Source organism: Acomys minous (genome assembly GCF_964271855.1).
Source record: "Acomys minous genome assembly, chromosome: 5".
Classification (NCBI taxonomy): domain Eukaryota; kingdom Metazoa; phylum Chordata; class Mammalia; order Rodentia; family Muridae; genus Acomys; species Acomys minous.
In genome coordinates, this window is record NC_140494.1 from 129509309 (window position 1) to 129531035 (window position 21727).

General features: G+C 47.4%; 1 protein-coding gene across 1 annotated transcript in view; it reads left to right on the forward strand.

Annotated features, from left to right (window-relative positions):
• MYO1E (myosin IE) overlaps positions 1–21727 on the forward strand; it is a 212945-nt gene that overhangs the window by 110087 nt on the left and 81131 nt on the right. The window contains exons 5-9 of the mRNA XM_084782718.1: positions 7925–8012; positions 11421–11510; positions 13823–13954; positions 17556–17690; positions 20068–20200. Coding sequence (XP_084638844.1) covers positions 7925–8012; positions 11421–11510; positions 13823–13954; positions 17556–17690; positions 20068–20200 — 578 coding nt within the window. The remainder of the gene's footprint in view (positions 1–7924; positions 8013–11420; positions 11511–13822; positions 13955–17555; positions 17691–20067; positions 20201–21727) is intronic.

Consider the following 21727-nt stretch of genomic DNA (forward strand, 5'->3'; position numbering starts at 1 on the left):
GCCAGGGCTGCCTGACCCCTGGAGTCCACCCTTTCTCTGCTGCTTTGAGCTAGCCTGTGCTACTTTAGTTGGTAAACAGCCGAGGGTGACTTGAAAGGACCTGTGGGGTGACGCAGGGAGCGGACTCTGTTCCGTTCTTCTCAGGTGCATGACTGATGCGTGCTTAAGTTGCTGAATATAAAAAATCAGAGGCTGCTGGGAGCTACAAAGACGGCTCTGCAATTAAAGAGTAGCCGCTGCTCTTGCAGAGGACACGGGTTCGATTCCCAGAGCCTATATGACAGCTCACCATCTGTATCTCCAGTTCCAAAGGATCTGACAACCTCTTCTGTCCCGTGAGAGCACCAGGCACTCATGTGGTACATGAATGAAGGCAAATGGTCATATATATAAAATACAAACAAATATATATATATATATATATATATATATATATATATATATATAAAGTGGGGACTAAGAAGAAGATAAAGGTTAATGCAGAATTAAATCTCTCTCTAAGCTGTTCAAGAATGAACATCAAAGGGGATTTTATATATAGCAGGGAGCCAACTGTGGATTTAAACTTGATCTTCAGACTAAACATCGGGCCCTTCCTGTTTATTGGGCTGATCAAGGTGAGCCTTGTCACGGAGCCACTTTCTTGGCAGACTTGAAAACGCTGCATGTCTGACAGCATCAGTTCGCTGGGTGTTTGGGACTGGGGGACAGTAGCAGCTGTTGCCTCAGGCACTCTGCCTGGTGTCATGGGACATATTTGAGAGTTGATATTCTGGTGTGATTTCAAGGTCTGAGACAGGATGCTGCTCTCCTCAGCCCCAGGACTTCCCAGGTGGCCAACAGAGAGGCGAGTCACATCTGACCAACGTCCGTCTCAGGCCCCATGGGCTTTCAGGAACAGAGTCTGAGCAGAGCGGTTGGAGAGGGCTGTCTAGAACCTTCTCTGATGTGGTTCTCCGTCCTAACAGAACTATCTGAGTGTCTGAGCACAGTAATGCAGGCTGCCGTTTGCTTTTTCCCAACTGTGTGTAAGATAATACTATTGGTAGAGTTTGTTTAAATAGGTACATATCAGTAAAGACTCAAGAGCTGTTAAAAGTTTGACCATCTGAAGTGGGCAGTGGCAGGTGCACACATTTAATCCTAGCACTCGGGAGGCAGAGGCAGGTGGATCATCTCTGTGAGTTCAAGGCCAGCCTCGTCTACAAATGGAGTCCAGGACAGCCAGGGCTACACAGAGAAGCCCTGTCTCGAAGGAAAAAAAAATTGGCTCAGCTTCTGGAGCTGAGAAGGTGGCTCAGTGGGTTAGGTGCCTAGAGAAGAAACAGGGATCCCCAGCACCCACATAAAAAGATGTTCATGGTCACACACATACACATGTGTGACCTTAGCTTGGGGTATGGGGAACAGGCAGACCCCAGAGCTCAGTGACCATTATTATTATTTTATTTTTTAATTTATTTTTATGGTTTTTGTTGTTGTTGTTTGGTTGGTTTTTTTTTTTTTTTTTTTGGTTTTTCAAGACAGGGTTTCTCTGTGTAACAGCCCTGGCTGTCCTAGATGTGCTTTGTAGACCAGGCTGGCCTCGAACTCACAGAGATTCACCTGCCTCTGCCTCCTAAATGCTAGAATTAAAGGCGTGCACCGCTATGCCCGGCTGGATTTAGAATCTTTTTCTAACACCCGCTCCATTTGGTGATACCCACAAGTCCTTGAAACTCTTGATACCCTCATATCGCCATTGTCAATAGGACTTGCATGCCTTGATGCCTCAGGTGGGAGTGGAGAGATGGCTCTGTGGCCAAAGGCTTCAGTTCCTAGGACCCGCGCGAAGTGGCTGACAATACCTGTGCCTGCAGTTCAAGTGATCTGGTGCCCTCTAATGGCCTCCGAGAGCACCTGTACACCTGTGGTATACACATTCACAAATAAATAAAAACATTTTTAAATTATATATATATTTAAAAAGATTCCTTGGGAGAGCATAAGCTCGTTTTAAGCTACAGCCACAGGCCCTTCTCACCCTCTAAGCAAGAAGAGAGGTTTCGACCCTGTGTGCTGAGAGCAAAAAACGCATGCGTGGTTACCACTTCACCTTCCGGGTCCTGAAACACGGACAGACGCAAAAGCACCCCATTCCCACTCATCCGGTCATCTGCAAGGAGGCAGCCACTATGGAGAGACAGTGCAGAGAGATTTTTGGAGAACCAGGATGGAGAAGGTCTTCCAGCAATGAGGATGTCTGAGTCAGCAACATGGAGGCTGAAAAGCTTTCCTGCTCGCTAAAGTAACTTACGGGGATCGGACGCGCGGTGGCTGCGTAAGCAAGGGACAGCCTGATTCACGAAAGGAATCCTTGTGACTCCGATTATTAACACAACCATATACGTGGCCGAAGTTTCGATTTTTACGGCTAACTCACAAGCGCTCTGTTGTTTCCTGTTTTGGGTTGTTATTTCCTGTAACGTCCGCTTTGACTGGTTTTGCTTTTCCAGGCTGATCTCCAGTCAGCTGGGAACAAACTGGAGTACTTACCAATTAAGAGGTCCCAGCCTAGAAATTGCCCTTGGGGGTTAGACTCCTACGGATCATAGACGAATCTGGACCGTGATATTTAAATACTTTGAGGGTCCTGCTAGGCGTCAGAGTTGAGGATCACGGGTGAGTTTTCTTTTCTTTATTTCTTATTTTTTTTTTTTTATTCATCCGTTGTGCACCTATGTGCCACAGCAAGTGTGTGGAAGTCAAAAGACAACTTGTAAGAGTCGGTTTTCTCCTTCCGCTGTGTGTCCCAAGGACTAAACTCAGGTCACCAGGCTTGTCAACAAATGCCAAAAATCACTGAAAAATGTGGATGCCCTATTTTGGCACCTGACACAATTATTTTAATGTATGAAAATAGTTTCATACTCTCCATATAAGTCTACTGAGCCCTCTGGCCAGCCCCCTGTTTCTAATTTATAAGAGAATATTTGGGTTTTGTTTTGTTTTGTTTCTAGCATTGGGAATCAAACTCAGGACCTTGGGCATGTGTGTCAGCTAGTTTTACGACAACTGATACAAGCTGGAGTAATCTAAGGAAAGGAAGCCTCAATTGAGGGGAAAAAAACACCTCCATAAGGTCAGGCTGCAAGCAAGCCTGTAGGGCATTGTCTTAATTAGTGATTGATGGGGTGGGCCCAGCCTACTGTGGGTGACGCCACCCCTGGGCTGGTGGTCCAGGGCTCTACAAGAAAGCAAGCTGAGTGAGTCATGGGGAGCAAGCCAGTAAGCAGCACGCCCCCACGGCTTCTGCATCAGCTCCTGCCTCCAGGTTCCTGTGTAGTTTCAGTTCCTGTCCTGACTTCCTGCGTGATGAGCAGTGATGTGGAATCCTAAGCCAAACAAGCCCTTCCCTCCCCAGCTTTGTTTCTGGTCATGGTGTCTCCTCACAGCAACAGCAGCCCTGACTGGGACAGTGTGTAAAGCAAACGCTCCCACTGAGCTGCACCCCCAGCCCTGTTTCTGTTTTGTTGTTGTGGTGGTGGTGGGTTTTTGTTTTGTTGTTGTTTGTTTGTTTTTGAGACAAAGTTTTGCTGTGTATCCCAAACTGTCACAGATTTTGACTCTTCTGCCACAGGCCCAGGCCTGAGATTAAAGGCATGCAATTCCTGACTGAGCTTTTCTGCCCTTCTTCTCCCCCCTCCATCACCCCCAAAAAGCAAGTAAAACAATGGAATTAGGAAAGGTTGTAAGATCAGGCAAAGCCAGTTGCTATGACTACAGAGTGAGTGGTTTGGGGTGCGCTGTATAATGTCTGATGGCTTCATAATCTTCTCACTTTAGACAGCGCTCTCACCTCCCATGAAGGCCACTGTAATTATGGTTATAAACACTGTAAGCTTTAATAATTATGGAACATTCCATTATCGTGCCATTATTTTGAGCAAATTACCGGCTGTGATCAATAAAATGTCCCTTTAAGCACCTATGAACTGAAACCAAGAAACGAGCATTCAGATCGATGTTTAGCCAAAACTAATTATTTTAAATTGCCTAGGGGAAAAAAAAAACCACAGCTCCTAAGAATGTGGAGGTCCTGTTTTGGGACCTGACATACTTATTTTGATGTATGAAAACAGTCGCTTACTCTCCACTATAATTCTGTTCTTCTGCTTCAAACAATGAGTAGGAGACAGATCAGACAAAGTGCTGAGTTAAGTCCCCGGCACCCACAGGACTGAAGGAGAAAACAAGTCCCTCAAATCATCCTCTGGCTTCTGAGTTCCACGCGGACACCACAGCATGAGCCACCAATGTAAAAAAATGATTTTTTAAAGAGACACAGTATTTTGTGTCTGGTTACACTATCAGACAAGGGCACTGTACTTCGGCTTTTATTTAAGAATTCTGCTAGGTCTGCTGTGTTTTTCTCTCTTGCAGCTTTATTCCAAGTAATTCTGAATACAAAAGTGTAAACTTACAGAAATCTGATTAGTCATGGTACAAAAAGCTGAATAGCAATGTAATGAAAGTGATGAATATTCACTATCATTGTGATATGATCGTTTTTTGGGGGGAAGATATTTTTGTCCCGTGGTTAAGAGTGTGTTCTGTTCTCACAGTCCCAAGTTCAGTTCCCTGCACGTGTGTTGGGTGAGTCTTAACTGCATGTTAACTCCAGCTCTAAGGAAATGTAATGACCTCTTCTGGCCACTTTTGGCACTGCACTCACATGCACTTAACCACACACCACCACACACATATACACATAGTTAAAAGTAATATATATGGGGCTGGAGAGATGGCTCAGAGGTTAAGAGCACTGTCTGCTCTTCCAGAGATCCTGGGTTCAATTCCCAGCAACTGCATGGTGGCTCATAACCATCTGTAATGTGATCTGGTGCCCTCTTCTAGCTAGCTGGCTCACATGCAGGAAGAGTACTATATAAATAATAAATAAATAAATATTTAAAGTACACATACACACACACACACATTTGGTTTTATGACACAGAGTTTCTCTATATAGCCTTGGCTGTCCTGAACTTACTTTGTAGACCAGGCTGGCCTCAAATTCACAGAGATTCACCTGCCTCTGCCTCTGCCTCTCAGAATGCTGGGATTACAGTAAAATAATTCTAGAAGAAGGAGGAGGGGGGGGGGAGAGGAAGATGAAGATGAAGAAATCACATCAGGACTAACCCTGGGCTTGTAGCTCATCAGTAGATCAATTGCCTAGCATGTGTGGAACTCAGGTTTAAGGCTTAGCACCATGAAAAGTTTAATGAAGAATCATAGCAGAAGAGAAAAGAACCATTTATGTAGCAGCCTCCTAACAAGACTGTGCCAGTTATTTTGTCAACTGGCACAAGCCAGAATCATCTGGAAAGAGCAACCTCAACAAAAAAGATGCCTCCCCCAGATTGTCTGTAGGCGTGTCTGTAGTGAGAATTTTGTAATTTTGGTTTCTTTAAAAAAAAAAAAAAGCACAGAAATGTTATGGGAATATGTTTTTGTTTTAATCCCAGGTGTGGGGCTATGGGGGCTGCTTTGCAATAGCTGACTATGATTTGCCTCGTGCTCTGGCAAGGATGTGATTTTGCCAGCTGCAGAGAGTTTCTGCAATTGTGTTACATTTGGAATTCTGGGGATTTTTCCGAGAGTATATAAATGCTAGGTCCTCAAGAGGTGGTGTTGGTTGGTTGTTAGTTGTTGGTTGTGGTTGGTTGCAGTTTGTTAGCTAGTCATGTGCAAGGAAGGAAGGCGGGAAGGGGAGGAGGAGGAGGAGGAAGAAGAAGAAGAGAGGAAGAAGGAAGAAGAAATAATAATTAGATATCCTGCCTGGGAACATCAAACTTGCCCCAAGCAGCTTGATGCCCCTAACCAGCCAGAAGTAGCCTAACAATAAATAACGGTCCCTTTCTGGCCCCTGCTACCCTTTATTTCTTTCCTTTATAGTGTTTGAGGGTTAAAAGGGTGGAAGAAAGAACCTACAAAGTAGCAAATGCCGGCTACACATGTCTAAGGGGCGTTTTCTTGATTGATGAATGATATGGGAGGGTCCGGCTCACTGGGTGGCACCACACCTGGCCAGGTGGTTCTAGGGTATATAAGAAAGTAAACTGAGCAAGCCAATAAGCAGCAGGCCTCCAGGCTCCGCTTCAGCAGCTCTAGATTAATGGCTCACTATGAACCAAACAAATGTTATCCACCCTAAAGCTCCTTTTTTTGTCGTGATGTTTTATCACAGCAACAGAGAGCAAACTAGGACCAAATAACATCTTTCCTAGATGTCCTGTCCTCCTTTTTTCTTGTACTGTTTTTACATCATCATCAACCTGTTGAAGATACATTGCTGATGAGCGCTAGCTGCCTGGTTTGTGCTTAATAGTCTCTTAGTTATTTCATCTGTTTCTGTAATGTTAAACTAGCTGGTTGTAACATTACGCTTTCTTTTCCTAAAGTTCTCCAGTGTTTACATTGTTACAACTTATAAAGCAAGTCGTAAAATAGTGTCTGTGAGGCCAGCTGCAGCTGGGGCAAAAATCACATCCAGCTGGGCGGAAGATAGTTGCTAGAGGGAACCCAGGTGAGGAGTCGATGACCCTCCTGCGCTCCTTCTCTGCAGGAACCAACACTTAGCAAGGCAGGCTCCTGAAGGGTGTCTGTACGCAGTCACAGCTGCCCTGATGACAGCGGCCTTTATGCTGCGAGGATAGCATTCTCCAATTGGCAACATCTGTTGATATCAACTAGGCTGAGTTTCATAGACCATAAGATGTGTATCTCCTTTTTTTCATAGCATCCTGCCATTTTCACGGTAGGTCCTTTTGTAGAGGTGGGTTTCTTTAACAGGCTCTGTTCTGGAAGCACCAAGGCTACCCACAGAAAGATGTGACCTCAGATGGAATCAAGCATGTTTGGAATTGAGGTCATTGTGAATTCAGGGGGATCTCGGGGGAAATGGGGCTTTTGGGGGGGCAGACTACTAACAAAAGGCTATGGCTGCGCAGTCAGGCCGCCCAGCGGAAGGCAGTCTTTGTTTTTCAGGACATGATTAATATTACCTCCTCATTTAATTTTAGCATCTCTAAAACAGGAAACTTGCATCACACCCAGGCTGAGTCTGAAGCCTTAGAGTGCCCATTTTTGCACATGTATATTTACATTTTAATCTACTTATGTATATTTTATATGTGTGTATATATGTACACACACAGAAAAGTAACACATTATGACAAAAAGGGTAGAAGGTAATTATCTGAAATGAACAGCTCTCCCATCGTTGCCTTATCCTGACCAAAATCTCTGCTAATATTTTGAAGAAATGGGCTTTTCTGTGCTTGGAATTGAACCCCAGGCCTGGTGCCTCACTGCAAGCACCTCACCTCTGAACTATACCCCAGTCCTTCACCACCCATGTCGGCTGGAGGTGCTGGCTCGTGCACACCTATAATCCCAGCACTGAGCTCAAGGCCAGCTTTAACTACGTACCCCATCTCAACAACAAAAATCAAATTATAACCATGTTTTGCCTATAATTAGAGTGGAATATGTCAGGTGAAATTACTTCATAGGTTCCTTTTTTTTTCTGTTTACAAAAATGTGTGTGGATGTCACTTGTAATTTCTAGATAATTCCATCTTTGTGATATGTATAGTTTCCTAATCGTGCTTTCGTGAGTAGACAACTAGACAACTCATCTGTCCATCCTCCGCACAGTGGCAATGATAAGTGTCCGGTCTGTGCCATGCTTACCTGGGTCAGAGGAGCGAGCCGGCCCCACGGCGATCCACCTTTCTCAACTCGCATCGCGCCGGCCTTCGCCCACCCCTGAGCCTCTCCCTCCCTCCTTTCTCTGTCGCTTGCTCATTTGGAGACAGCAGATGAAGGAGCTGGCAGGAACCACCTCACAGATGGGTGTTTGTCTCTCTTTCCTCAGTGGCGAAAGCGGTGCTGGGAAGACGGTAGCTGCCAAGTACATCATGGGCTACGTGTCCAGAGTGTCCGGAGGAGGCCCCAAGGTCCAGGTGAGTCTGCGGCACGGCCGGGAGCTCAAGATGTAGCTTGGACCGGGCGTGGTGGTGCACACTTTCCATCTATCTGTAGCTTTGGAAAGAATTTATTTTGCACAGCCAATGTTGTGAAGCCGAGATACAGGAAATGTGCAGAGGAGTTGTATGTTTCTGTATTGAGATGCCTGTTCTAGAATAAGCTCCTACAAATCAGTCAAAAGGGCCGTGGTTCAAATGGGGAGTGAGAGGCATGGAAGGTAGCACAGATGGAAGGGAGTACAAGTTATTCATCCAAGGTGGAAAAAAGAAAATTTGTATTAAAACTACATTAACACTGGGACTGGGGAACCTGGCTCAGCTGGTAGAATGAATGCTCACTTGGACGCACAATGGCCCGAGGTGCGTGCATGAAGGTGCATGCCTGTAACGTCAGCACCCAGAGGCAGAAACGGGAAGTTCGGAAGTGCAAGGCCATTCTTGACTGCACAGCAAGTACAAGGCTAGTGAGGCTAGCCTGGGCTACATGAATCAGCATCTCTCCCCTCTCTCTCTCTCTCTCTCTCTCTCTCTCTCTCTCTCTCTCTCTCTCCCCCCCCCTCTCCCTCTCCCTCTCCCTCTCCCCCCGAAGCAAGCAGACAAAACCTCATCATCATCATCATCCCTATCAGATTGTCAGAACTTCTGTAGTTCTTATAAACACTGTTGGAAAAATATCGAGGCACTGATAGGAGCATGAAATAGCACATTTCTACAGAGCATGTCTAAGTAAGATCTAGAAAATTACACATAGGCACTATTTCACACAGCACTCTTTCTTCTTTCTCCTCCTCCTCCTCCTCCTCCTCCTCCTCCTCCTCCTCCTCCTTTTTCTCCCTCTTCTTGAGATGGGAACCTTACCAAGTTGCCAAGGCTAGCTTTAAACTGCTGGGCGTCTTGCCTCTACTCTGGGGTACAGGAACGCATCATCACACCCAGATTATTTGGTGCTGGGGATGGAACCCATCCTAGGTGTGGCATGCTAGCTAAGCACTTTGCCAGCTGAGCTATAAAGCCTGAATCACACTTACGGGTTCAGTTGATTTCTTGAGCTGGGCATGTGGCTCAGTGAGTGTTAGGAAGCTTGTCTGGCTGGACAAGAGTACTTCCCCATCATGCACAAACATAAGCCAAGTGTGGTACTTACACACATCTCTCCCGCCTAGCACTGGGGAAATGGAGGCAGACAAATGGAGAGCTCAGCCGGGTGGTGGTGGCGGTGCACGCCTGTAATCCCAGCACTGGGGGTGGGGGTGGGGTTGCAGAGGCAGGAGGATTACTGTGAGTTCAAGGTTCAAGGCCAGCGTGGTCTAGAAAGCAAGTCCAGGATAGCCAAGGCTACACAGAGGAACCCTGTCTCAGGAAAAAAAAAAAAAATGGAGAGCTCAGGGTAGTGTGGTTGAGGCCAGTCTGGGATATATAAGACATCATTTAAAAATCAATAAAAGGAAGGAGAGAAAGAATGCAAGCCTAGCATACCTGAATCAATTGTTCTGAGTTTAATAATAATAATGATGATGATGGTAATAATAATAATAATAATAATAATAATAATAATAATAATAATAATAATAATAAAATCATCTACTTTTAAGGGGAAAGCTTCAAGTTCTTTTCTGTGTGTGTCTCCCTGAGAGAAACCAAGCATTATTACATGGTGTAGGACATCTAGCTTGCAAACAGAAGATTTAAAGGAATAATAAAGATTCACAAATTCCAAATTTATTTTACAAAGTTTATATACGGCCCTGGGTTGTAAAAGAGAGAGACAGCCAAGCCTGACTGCATGGGGGTGAGGGTGGGGGGACAAAGGGGGAGATACCCAGAGTTTGCCTCTGTGCTAGTGACTGCTGCTCCCTGTGTGGAATGGAATGCCCCCTCAGGCCTTGTGGCATTCTCTTCTGGGGTGTTTTGAGGGTACCACAGGAACGTATTGTCTTGTCCCATAGTCAGTTTCAGTGTCACCATCTAGCCCAGTTTGCTACATCCTATGACCCAGTGGCCAAGCTGCAGACGGTTGATGTTGACTTTTCCCTTCCTGTTTTCCTTTGAAAACATTGATCCAGAACTCTTGGCTGCAAATTAGTCAGTAGCCGTGAGAGCACAAGCCAGCAGGCTTGTTATTTCTGGACCACATTTAGCCATTAGCATGTGAATGATTACATGTACAAGGAGTGAGTCACTGTCGAGAGCCCTCTCCAGCACCAGGTCCTACCAGCCGAGAGGCCTCGTGTCCGTGATGTGTTCTTGCACACTCGAGCGCAGGGCTGGGGTGTTCACACCACATTCCCTTCCATCTGTTGGCCAGTAGCTGCGTCACGTGGTCAGGTGTTGCTTCTGGCCGCCCTGAGTGTGAGTTGTGCTAGGAGAAGCAGTCGTGCCAGGGCTCCTTTACAGGAGTGGGTTCACCCCTTCCACCCCGTGGGTCCTGAGGAGCAGACTCAGCCCTGGGCTTGCTTTGAGATGCAGATTCCTGGGCCCTGCCCCAGACCTGCTAAACTTACCTCTGCGTTTTAGCAAGAGCCCCTTAGCCCCCACCCCCAGGTGACTGGTGCATAGTTAAAGTTTGAGACCCGCAAGATTGTGTCTCTAGAGATGTTTGGGAGGAGGAAACGACTGGCTGCCGTCTAGATCGGTCTCGCCTCTAGTGTCGCAAGAGGCACAGGGGCAACGGCAAGGAGGCTCTTCCTGCGTCTCTTTTCCTCCCCACTGTGATCACCAAAACGCCCAGGCGTGCAGGAGGGAGTCACAGCAAACAAAATGGAAACTCAACCCCAGTCTGTGTGGATCCTGGGTTCCTGTTGACACCCCAGCTTTGGGACCCTGTTTCAAACCAAGAGTGCTTGGAAAACCTGATCGTAGGAGTAGGCTTAGGTCTGTGGCTCTCGGTTGGTAGTGTGCTCCATTAGCAGGCACAGAGTCCTGGGTTCGATCCCCGGCACTGCATGACACATGCCTACAGTCTCAGCACCTGGGAAGTGAAGACAGGAGGGTCTGGCATTCACAGTCATCTTCAGCCTGCCTGTCAGATTTGACACTAGCCTGACTATGTGTCACTCCGTTTCTAAAAAAGAGCTGGGCATGGAAATGTCTGTCTTTAATCCCAGCCCTCAGGAGACAGGGGCAGGTCTATCTCTGTGAATTTAAGGCCAGCCTGGTCTACATATGGAGATCTAGGATAATCAGGGCAACATAGTAAAAAAAATCACGTCTCAATAAAACAAGGCAAACCCAAAATGAATTCTGCAGAAGTGCCCCCAAGACACATGGACCGGGGCCTCTCCTCACCTTATACTATTCAGAAAGCAGGGCTCTGGGGAAAGTGGACTCTGACACCGCATGATGGGCATCGTCATTTTCCTAACCCCCTCCTGTGTGCCGCAACAGCACGTAAAGGACATCATCCTTCAATCCAACCCACTGCTGGAGGCCTTCGGGAACGCCAAGACAGTGCGCAACAACAACTCCAGCCGATTCGTAAGTGTCCCGGCTCCGGTCGGGGGAGCACTTCCCAGGCTTCTCTGTCTCTCTTTTCTCTTCTAAGCAACATGCCCTTTGACAGAAATGATTTTTGAGCTTCGGGCACAAGCAAGAGAATTTTAAAAATGGATCACCCCCTTGATTTGCCTTTGTAAGAAAATAGCAGTTGTTCCGAGGGAGACCTCGGGCCCTAGAGAAGTTAGCAGGCTGCCTAGAAGCCGAGAGAAAGGCTGAGAGCCTGGCCTGCTTTTGGGGACTCGCTCCTCGGAGCTGAGTCTGAAAGGAGCAGACACTTGGCCTAAGGGAGTGAGTGCCTGGGACAGACCCTCTGCCTGCCTCACCTTCTGGATTTCTGACTTTGCTTGCTCTCTGCTCACAGAATGAAGAGCCGCTGGGCCTGGTACCAAGGGTTAGGCCAGGGTCACCCTTGGCAGTGCTGTGAGTGCCTTTCTTAAGTGCTTCTGACTGGAAGTGTTGGCAGTGGAGTATTGAAATGTGACCATTCAAAAGGCCAAAACCCACACCACCTGTCTGGCACTCAGGCAGCAGCTTATCTGTGAGGCTCATAGTGGGATATTTCACAATAAAGAGAGGGCAGGAATTTCAAAGAAAAACAGTTTCTTTTTCATTCAAAAAAAAGGGGGCAGGGGAGTGCTGGAGAGATGGCTCAGAGGTTAAGAGCACTGACTGCTCTTCCAGAGGTCCTGAGTTCAATTCCCAGCAACCACATGGTGGCTCACAACCATCTATGATGTGATCTGATGCCCTCTCCTGGCATACAGGTGCACATGCAGGCAGAGCATTGTAATACATAATAAACACATTTTTTAAAAAAAAGCTTTAAAAAATTTTAAAAAGCATTTATCCCAGCTGGTGGTGGCACACAGCTTTAATCCCAGTACTCTGGAGGCAGAGGCAAGCAGATCTCTGTGGTCTTAGCAGCCAGCCTGGTCTACAGAGAGAGTTCAATGACAGCCAGGGCCACATGGAGAAACTCTGTCTCAAAAAACAAAAACCAAAACAAACAAACAAACAATAACCAGGAAAAGAAAAGAAAAAGCATTGACTTATTTTTTTTTTCATTTAATCCTTTTTCTTTCGAGACAGTCTCCTGTAGCCCAGGCTAGCCTTAAATTCCCTGTGTCGCCTAGGATGACCTGTGCCTGCCTCCCGTGGGCTGAGACTGCTGATGTTTTACCTCTGTGTTGGCTTCAGCCTGTGTTCAGAAAGGAAGGGTTTGTTTTTAAGAGAAGCCCCACTGTGCTCTCAGGTAGTCGTTGTCTGTAAGACCTGCTTCCTGCTCCCCATTGTCTGGGACCCCCTGATTTTCTCGCTTGTTCATCTCTCGTGCTCCTCAGCTCAGTACTTGGGATGGTTTATTCTGACCTTTCTAGGTAATGACCGAACGAAGACACTGTGAATGCATTTTTCACATAACCTTTCTGCCTCTAATTATCATGCTTAACCTGCCTGGCAAAAATAGACACTGGCAGTGTTAACCCTTTAGCTGCCTACCTATACCCACCTTCCTTAAAGAGTAGGGAAAACGTTGTTATGACTTCCTTTGCTTTTTGCTGTTATAAGCTGTTTCCCCCACCACCCCACCCCCAGAGGATAACTCAGTCAATCTTTAGAAATAGCAGGGCCCAGCATTTATAACCACATATAACCCTAAAAGAGGGTTGAGTATAGATTGAGTTTTCTCTGTGTCATGCTTAATGACATCAAAGAAGGAGGAAGTCTCTCTCTGTGCGTCTCTGTGTCTCTCTGTCTCTCTCTCTTTGTCTCTCTCTGTCTCTGTCTCTGTCTGTCTCTTTCTCTCTCTGTGTCATTCATGATAACATCAAATTATATTCTCACTAATTATTTAGAACTGCGAGTTTAAAGCCGTTTGCCATTTTCTGTATCTTAGACAGGCAAGCACGCTAGAGGATGGTAATGACCAAGATGCTATCGGCCGAAGATTAATAGATCTTCCCAGAAGAACAGGGTGACCACCTTGGCCCTGTGTGGGTTTCTGTCCCATTCTTCAGACAAACACAGATGAAGAGAGCATGAGTGAGGAGTGTGTTCTCCTTACCTAGTCTGGCTGTGGGGATTGATGCTGCGAATGCAGCACTGTGTGACTGGCCAGCTCAGGGGTATTGTTTGCTGAGGGAGAAGTCAGGAAGTCTAGCTCAGGGCTGGGGATAATCCAGACTGTCTCCCACTAGTGAGTTTCCTTGAATTATACCCTGTATTCAAAGTCTGTTTGGAGCATTGTGGTTTTGTTTACCAAGTATTAAAGGAAATTACTAATTTTCTTATAGGGAAAATACTTTGAGATCCAGTTCAGTCCAGGTGGGGAGCCAGATGGTGGCAAGATCTCCAACTTCCTTCTGGAAAAGTCCAGAGTGGTGATGAGGAACCCCGGAGAAAGGAGCTTTCACATTTTCTACCAGGTTTTTCCTTTATAGATTCTCTTTCTTACGTTGGTATTCCATTCCCCACGTTAAAAAAAAAAAAAAAAAAACTAGGTAGGCCAATGAGATGGCCAACATCGCGTTCAGTTCCTGGACCACATGGTGCGAAGAGAGAAGCAGCTTCCCCCTGGTTGTCTTCTGACCCCCAAGTGCACAGTAGCACGAAATAGCAGTGTGATAGTTTTCTCCCTCTTAACCCTCAGGGTTAGGCGGTTGTCTAACCAGCCCAGACCGATGCCCCTGTGGTTTGTGCATGTATATAAAAGGGACCTGAGAGTGTCCCTGTCCCCAAGGAGCGCTGAGTTCTAATTAGGGTAATGAAGCAAGTTCCCCCAAAGCTCAATCATGAAATGGTTGGCAAACTCCGAAACAGATGTGCAAGCATGTGTTTGACTGTTTGCCGAGTAGGAACCTGTGTGGGGAGGTCTGGGAAGCCAGGGAACACTAAGGAGGAAGCACCCCAGACAAAGAGGGGTGGAGGTGTTGAAACGAGGAAGTGAGGTGATACGAACAAAGTGTCCAAGGCGGATATCACCAACCAGTACACCATAAAATGAGAGTGGTTCAGAAGGCTTGGCATCTTCAGAGCAAGCTCAGCCTACCCTCAGAACCCTTGTGGCAAGATGTTTTAAAGTGGTTTTGTTTCCTTTGTTTTTTTTTTTTTAGATGTATTTATCTTATGTGTGTAAGTGTTCTACACGCACATGTGTCTGTGTACCACATGCACGCCTAACGTCTGTGGAGTTTGTTAAAAGTGTTGGGTCCCCTAGAACTGGAGTTAAAGATGCCTGTGAGCCACCATGTGGGCGCTGGGAATTGAACCCGGATCCTTTGGAAGAGCAGCCAGTGCTCTTAACTGCTGAGCCATCTCTCCAGCCCCTGGATGCTTTTACGTTGTTTCAGGCTTTGCAGTCGTGATCTTTTTATCCTTGTGTTGTTGTTATTCACTGCTGGAAAGTCAACACATAGTCTCCCATATGCCGGGCAAGCACTCTACCACAGAGCTATGTCCTCAACCCTCTTTTTCCCCCACTTATTTTGTTTTAGGACAGAGTCTTTCTAAGTTTCCTGGCTGGCCTTGAACACGCTCCATAGCCCAGGCAGGCCTCACACTTGTAGTCTCCCTGCCTAAGCCTCTCAAGTAGCTGTTCCTCTAGACTTTGCCAATCCGGCTACTTGGGAAAGCATTTCTACGTATATAGAAATGTAATCGTGCCATACTCGACATTGTGATGCTGACACGTGACTTCCTTTTACATTAGGAATCCACAGTAAGAAACACCCAGGAAGGGTTTCCCTTGGCTTTGGTTTTGCTCTAGGATCTGTAGGTTAGAAAGACGTTAGCTGTGGGAGAAGCTTGCAGCCAGTCTCTCAGCTGCACAGACGTCTTCAAGGATGGCAACCGATTCTTTTGGTATCTATTTGTTGAAAAAGCACACAGCCGACAAAAAGCTTCTGGAAGATTAGTGATGCTTACAGTCATCCAAGCTGCCAGGAAGGGCCAGTGGGATGTCACTGTGCATCCCAGGCTTATGTTAGTACTAAGCACTAGACAGAAAAGGTCAGTGGGTAATTACATATCCCACTTCCCTCCGGGGACCCCCTAACTGGAAGTCAGAAACCACCAGAGTAGTGGCTAGGAAGATGGCTCAGCGGCTGAGAGTCCCCGATGCTCTTGCAAAAGACCCAGGTTCAGTTCCTAACACCTGTATGGTTAGCTCACAGAAACCTGAACCCTGATTCCAGGGAATAGAATGTCTCTCCTGGTCTCTGCAAGCACCAAGCACGCATAATTATACGTGCAGAATAAACACCCTACACACACACACACACACATACACACATACACAATACACACATATACACACATATACAATACACACACATACACACACACACACATATACAAGACACACACACATACACACACACACATATACAAGACACACATACACAATACACACATATACACACATATACAATACACACACATACACAATACACGCATATACACACATATACAATACACACACATACACACATATGCAATACACACACATACACACACACACACACACACACACACACACACACACACTCACTCACTCACTCCAGAACAGGGGATAGAAATCGATGGGCTCAAAGATTGACGAATCTCATATGAAAGTCAAGATTGAAGTTGTAGGCCCGATGAGACCCCACAGGAGTGAGGAGGGAAGTCCCGTGTCCAACCAGGATCCGAGGAGGAACACATATGTTGGACAAGGGGTCCTGGCGAGGTCAGTGCTGCTCTCCAGAAAGCCACAGGATCAAATCTCTACACTCTTAGGAGAAGGAAGTGGACCAGGAGTGTCTGGACCAAGAGCATGCTGTCGGATTGAGGCACAGGAAAGAAAACCAGGAGAGCACTTCTGTCAGAACAGTGAGAGGAGATACTGCACAGGGTGGCTAATTCATGGCGAGGAAGTGGCTGTGACTTGAAGAAGTTCAGCATCAAGGAGAAGCTTTCAAAAGAGGCAGAGAGCAGCAGACAGAGCAGAGCCAGAGACGTGGGTGTTTGAAGATGCAAGACAGAGGGTGTGTGTGTCTAAGCGAGAAGACCGACCAGGAGGGGGGCTCTCTTCACACAGGAGCACAAAAAGACAATGGGCAGTAAAAAAAAAGACTGTTCAGGGGCTGGGACGTGGCTCAACTGGTCGAGCGCTTGCCTGGTGTGCGCAGAGCCTCAAGTCAGATCCCCAGTTCCAAATAGACTGGGCACCGTAGTTGCTGTGATAAAAAACACCATGACCAGGACAACGTATGGAAGAAAGGTTTTATTTGGGTTTACAGTTCAGAGGGTTAGAATCCATGGTGGGCACAACATGGCAACAGGTGTCAGAAACAGGAAGCGAAGAACTCCCGTCTTGAGCCATAGGCATGAAGCCAGCAGAGGACACCCAGCATGCCGTGGGGTCTCCAGACACCAGAGGAAGAAGCCAGGACCATTCCAACATACACATCCTGGCGTGCGAAGTGTCCAAGAGCTAGGCTGGGCAGGAATTCAAGTGGCTATGGTCTATTTTATATTCTGTTTTCCCGTGGGGTCGCAAGTACAGCATACAGTTCTCTCACTGGTAGGAAGGAAGAAAGCCTGAGCTCTCTCAGCCCCTGTCAGAGTTTAGATCTGGGCTTGGTAGTTAAGACTGCTCTCCCAGAGGACCAAGTTCAGTTCCCAGACCCCCCACAGTACTCACAACCATCTATAACTCAGCTCCAAGGGATCCGACATCCTTTTCTGGCCTCCACGGGTACTTGGTGTGCGTGTAGTGTGCACACACACATACAGGCAAGAGCCATACACATTAAAACCATAAAAACTAGACCTTACAGACTGAACTGGGGCTAAGATGACGACAGCCCTAAATGATATTTTCAAGTCCTCAGGTCCTGAAGGCTAGAACCACTGAGAATTTCCAAATATGTATTTAGAGAGTTTTTCCTCCACTTAGGCCCAGGGGTGGTGGTCCTCAGAACCCCAGGGCAACTGTGGGTGCTTTGTGGGCCATGCCCTGACACATCGTGTGTGCTCTCATGGCAGCTCATCGAGGGAGCCTCTCCAGAGCAGAAGCAAAGCCTAGGCATCACCAGCATGGACTACTACTACTACCTCAGCCTCTCAGGGTCCTACAAGGTTGATGACATTGATGATAAACGGGAGTTCCAGGAAACCCTGGTAAGTGTGGGTACCAGGCTGGGCTGTCTCCCCTCTCCTGCCTGAGTACCACCTGAGGCAGAGGACAGTAAAGATCAGCAAAGCAGACAGCAGTGTGACCTGCCCCACTCTCCGCTCCCCACCCGAACCACACTCCCTCCCCTCCCCCTCCCCCCACCCCCACCCTCCGCCAGCTTCTGTAAGTGCTTCTGAAAACCTGTGTTCAGCACCTTGGAGAGCAGTGCACCCCCCACCCCCGACTCCTGGCCCCCAACCCCACCACCACCACCACCACCACCACCACCACCACCACCACTGCAGGTGCAATTGTCTGAGGTAATGGTTTGAGATGTGTAAAAAGCAAATTCATCATTATCCTCCTACAAGAGTATTCTGATACACAGACTTGGACCATTAAGGGAATGAGTTTAGCATGTTTCTTTGCTGAGCAGCCAATACTTGGAGCACTGTTCCTCAGGAAGGCCACAAGCCAGTTTATGGTCTTCATTGAACGTAGAAAGTATCCAGGACTGGGGAGAAGGCTCGGCTCGGCAGGTAAGAGCGCTTGCTGTTCTTGCAGGCAGAGGACCCACATTCAGTTTTCCGCACCCACATCTGGCAGCTTATGCCTCCAGGAAATGAAATACATTCTTCTGGCATCTGTGGGCACCTGCACACATGTAGCATACACTTACGCAGACAAACAAAAGTAAAAATGTCAATATATATTATATATATTGTATATAATATATATATGTGTGTATATATATATATATGTATACACACACACACACATACATACACATATATTGTTAAGACAGAGGAGTCCTGGGTCCCAAGACCACACAGCCACAGCCTTAAAGGAAAGGGAAAAAACTGTAGCTGAAGGGACCAACTCTAAACTTGGGAATAGTTCTCTCAAGTTACAGAAACTTGGCTTCTTGTTTTTGGTTTTGGTTTTTCAAGACAGGGTTTCCCTGTGTAGCCTTGGCTGTCCTGGACTCACTTTGTAGACCAGGCTGGCCTCAAACTCACAGAGATCCACCTGCCTCTGCCTCCCGAGTGCTGGGATTAAAGGCGTGCACCACTACACCCGGCTAGAAACTTGGCTTCTTAGTGGTCTATAAGTTCTGGAGATTTTTAAAAATGATTTATTTACTTTTACTTCATGTTCATTGGTGTTTTGCCTCCAAGTATGTCAGTATGTGGGTATTGGAACCCCCGGAACCAGAGTTACAGACAATTGTGAGTTGTCATATGAGAGCTAGGAATCGAACCTGGGTCCTCTGGAAGAGCAGCCAGTGTTCCTAACCACTGAGCAATCTCCCCAGCCCCTTCTGGAGACTTTTGAAAGGTGTTTTTGCTAATAAAATCTATCCCTCTACTTCCGCACAAAGGAGAGGATCACTTACGACCTCTTGAGGTGGTTGGGAATGGGATGGTAGTTCCTTGGAGAGAGTTGGCAGCCAGCATACACTTGGAACAGAACAGACTCCTGTCCCTTGAGTGTCTCCCTCTTGGAAATCCTCTAGGGTCTAGAGTGTTTAAAAACAGATTTTCCCTTCCAGCAGGACTTCTAAGAGCATGTGAAGGCTAGGGAGGTGGCTCAGTCAGCAAATTGCTTCTCACATAAGATTGAGGCCCCGAGCCAGGCAGTGGTGGTGCACGCCTTTAATCCCAGCACTTGGGAGGCAGAGGCAGGTGGATTGCTGTGAGTTTGAGGTCAGCCTGGTCTACAAAGTGAGTCCAGGACAGCCAAGGCTACACAGAGAAACCCTGTCTCAAAAAAACAACAATAAAAAAAAAAAAAGAAAGAAAGAAAAAGAAAAAGATTGAGGTCCAGAGTTTGATTCCCAAAACCCATGAAAAAAAAGAAGACTAGGGAAAGAGAAAGAAGGAAGAAGGAAGGAAGGAGGAGGAGGAGGAGGAAGAGGCGGGGCATGGTTGGCCTCTTCCACTGTAATCCCAGCTCTGGGGAGATAGAGCCAGGAGGATCCCTGGGCCTTGTTGACCATCTAGCCTAGCCAAATCAGTGAACTCCACCTTTAATGAGATAATATGTCTCAAGCAAATAAGCATGGAAATCCAACGAGGAAGACACACCTAACATCACCCTCTGACCTCCACATACACGTGCACCAGCATACACACGAGCATGCACGCACACACACACAAAGAGAGAGAGAGAGAGAGAGAGAGAGAGAGAGAGAGAGAGAGAGAGAGAGAGAAGGTGAGTGAGTGCCTAGCTCACTGGTCATGTTGTTTGGAGACTTCCCAGCATCGCCGCAGGCTCAGCTACACGCTAGCTAACCGTACGGCTTACTCTGTGCCCTATCCGTTGCCTGATTACTCAGTAAGCAGCAGCCCGGCGGCAGGCTAACGTCTCGCTCTCTTCCAGCACGCCATGAATGTGATCGGCATCTTCTCAGAAGAGCAGACTCTGGTGTTGCAGATCGTGGCTGGGATTCTCCACTTGGGAAACATCAGCTTCAAAGAAGTGGGCAACTACGCGGGCGTGGAGAGCGAGGAATGTGCGTAGCTGTGGACTGGGCAGGGGGCGGGAGTGGGGGGGGGGTGACAGGGGAGTGGGGGGGGGGTACCTCCAGTCACACATGGCCTACCTTCCCCTTTGCTTGGCCTAGAGTGCTAGTGAGGTGCGTTGGTAAGAAGCAAGAAGTGGTGTGTCCTAAGAACAAAACAGCCTCAGGAGAGACTAGACTCTTCCATGCACCTGTCCTTCCCCCTCCCCTTCCCTCCCCTTCCCTCCCCTTCCCTCCCCTTCCCTCCCCTTCCCTCCCCTTCCCTCCCCTTCCCTCCCCTTCCCTCCCCTTCCCTCCCCTTCCCTCCCCTTCCCTCCCCTTCCCTCCCCCTCCCTCCCCCTCCCTCCCCCTCCCTCCCCTTCCCTCCCCTTCCCTCCCCCTCCCTCCCCCTCCCTCCCCTTCCCTCCCCTTCCCTCCCCTTCCCTCCCCTTCCCTCCCCTTCCCTCTCCTGTGGTGTCTCCCCTCTCCTCCTTCTCCTCCTCCTCTTCTATTCCTCTTCCCTCCCTCACCTCCATGTCCTACACCACAGATGATCTGGAAATTTCTTTTTATTCGTTACTAACCTTGGTGAAACCTGGCAGGATTTAACCTCAAATTAAGCCTGGTTTAATAATTAACTAGAATAATAAACATTTAGCGTGGGAGTACACACATGTGCCGTGACATGTATGCGGAGGTCAGAGGGCAACTTGTAGGAACCGGCTCTCTCCTTCCATGTATGTCCTGGGAGTGGAAAATCAGGTCATCGGAGCCCACTGAGCCATCACGCTGGCTCCTCATCTCATGCCAAAGATGAAGCCACGCCCTAACAATGACTGGAGTGGTTGGTCGGTGAACTCAGATGAGACCCCTGGGGAAAGCTTTCCCTGTGGCCCCGCCCTCACGATGAATACGTACATGAATGTCCTGACAAGCAAGTGGCAGGACACGTGATGTGGCATGCTCATGGGTTCGCAGTCTGTCCCATGGATCTGACTTAGATTAGATTTCTGGACACAGAGAAATGAACTTTGATTGTTTCGGGTTGATATTTCTGGTGACCACGTCTGTCTCAGCCACATCCTTGAGACTGTGTACAGTGTGTTCCACTGGTCCCCTATGCCTGTGATTAACCACAAACCCTACAGCATGTGACCCCAATCTTTCAGGCACCAGTGGCACTCCAGGCCACTCTGAGAACCCACACCCACTCCAGCCACCCAGGAAGGCATTTCTTCCCTTCTCAGCATTCTTCAGGGGATAATTTTAGATGGTTGGTAATAAATAGTATCCCAGTCATTGCTGACAATGCAGCGGGGAGATTTCCATTCCAAATAAGGGCTCTTTTTTTTAACGTTTTCATTTTCTTTTCTCATAAAAGAGGGAAGTTCTGCTAACCTCTGATGTCTATCTTTATCTGATAAAGGCAAATTATATTTAACAAGGGAGGCTCCAGAAGGGAAAAAAAAAGCCGAGTGTGCATGAAGCTTAGGAATATGACCTAATCAAAATGACAACTCTGCCTGCAGATGCAGGACT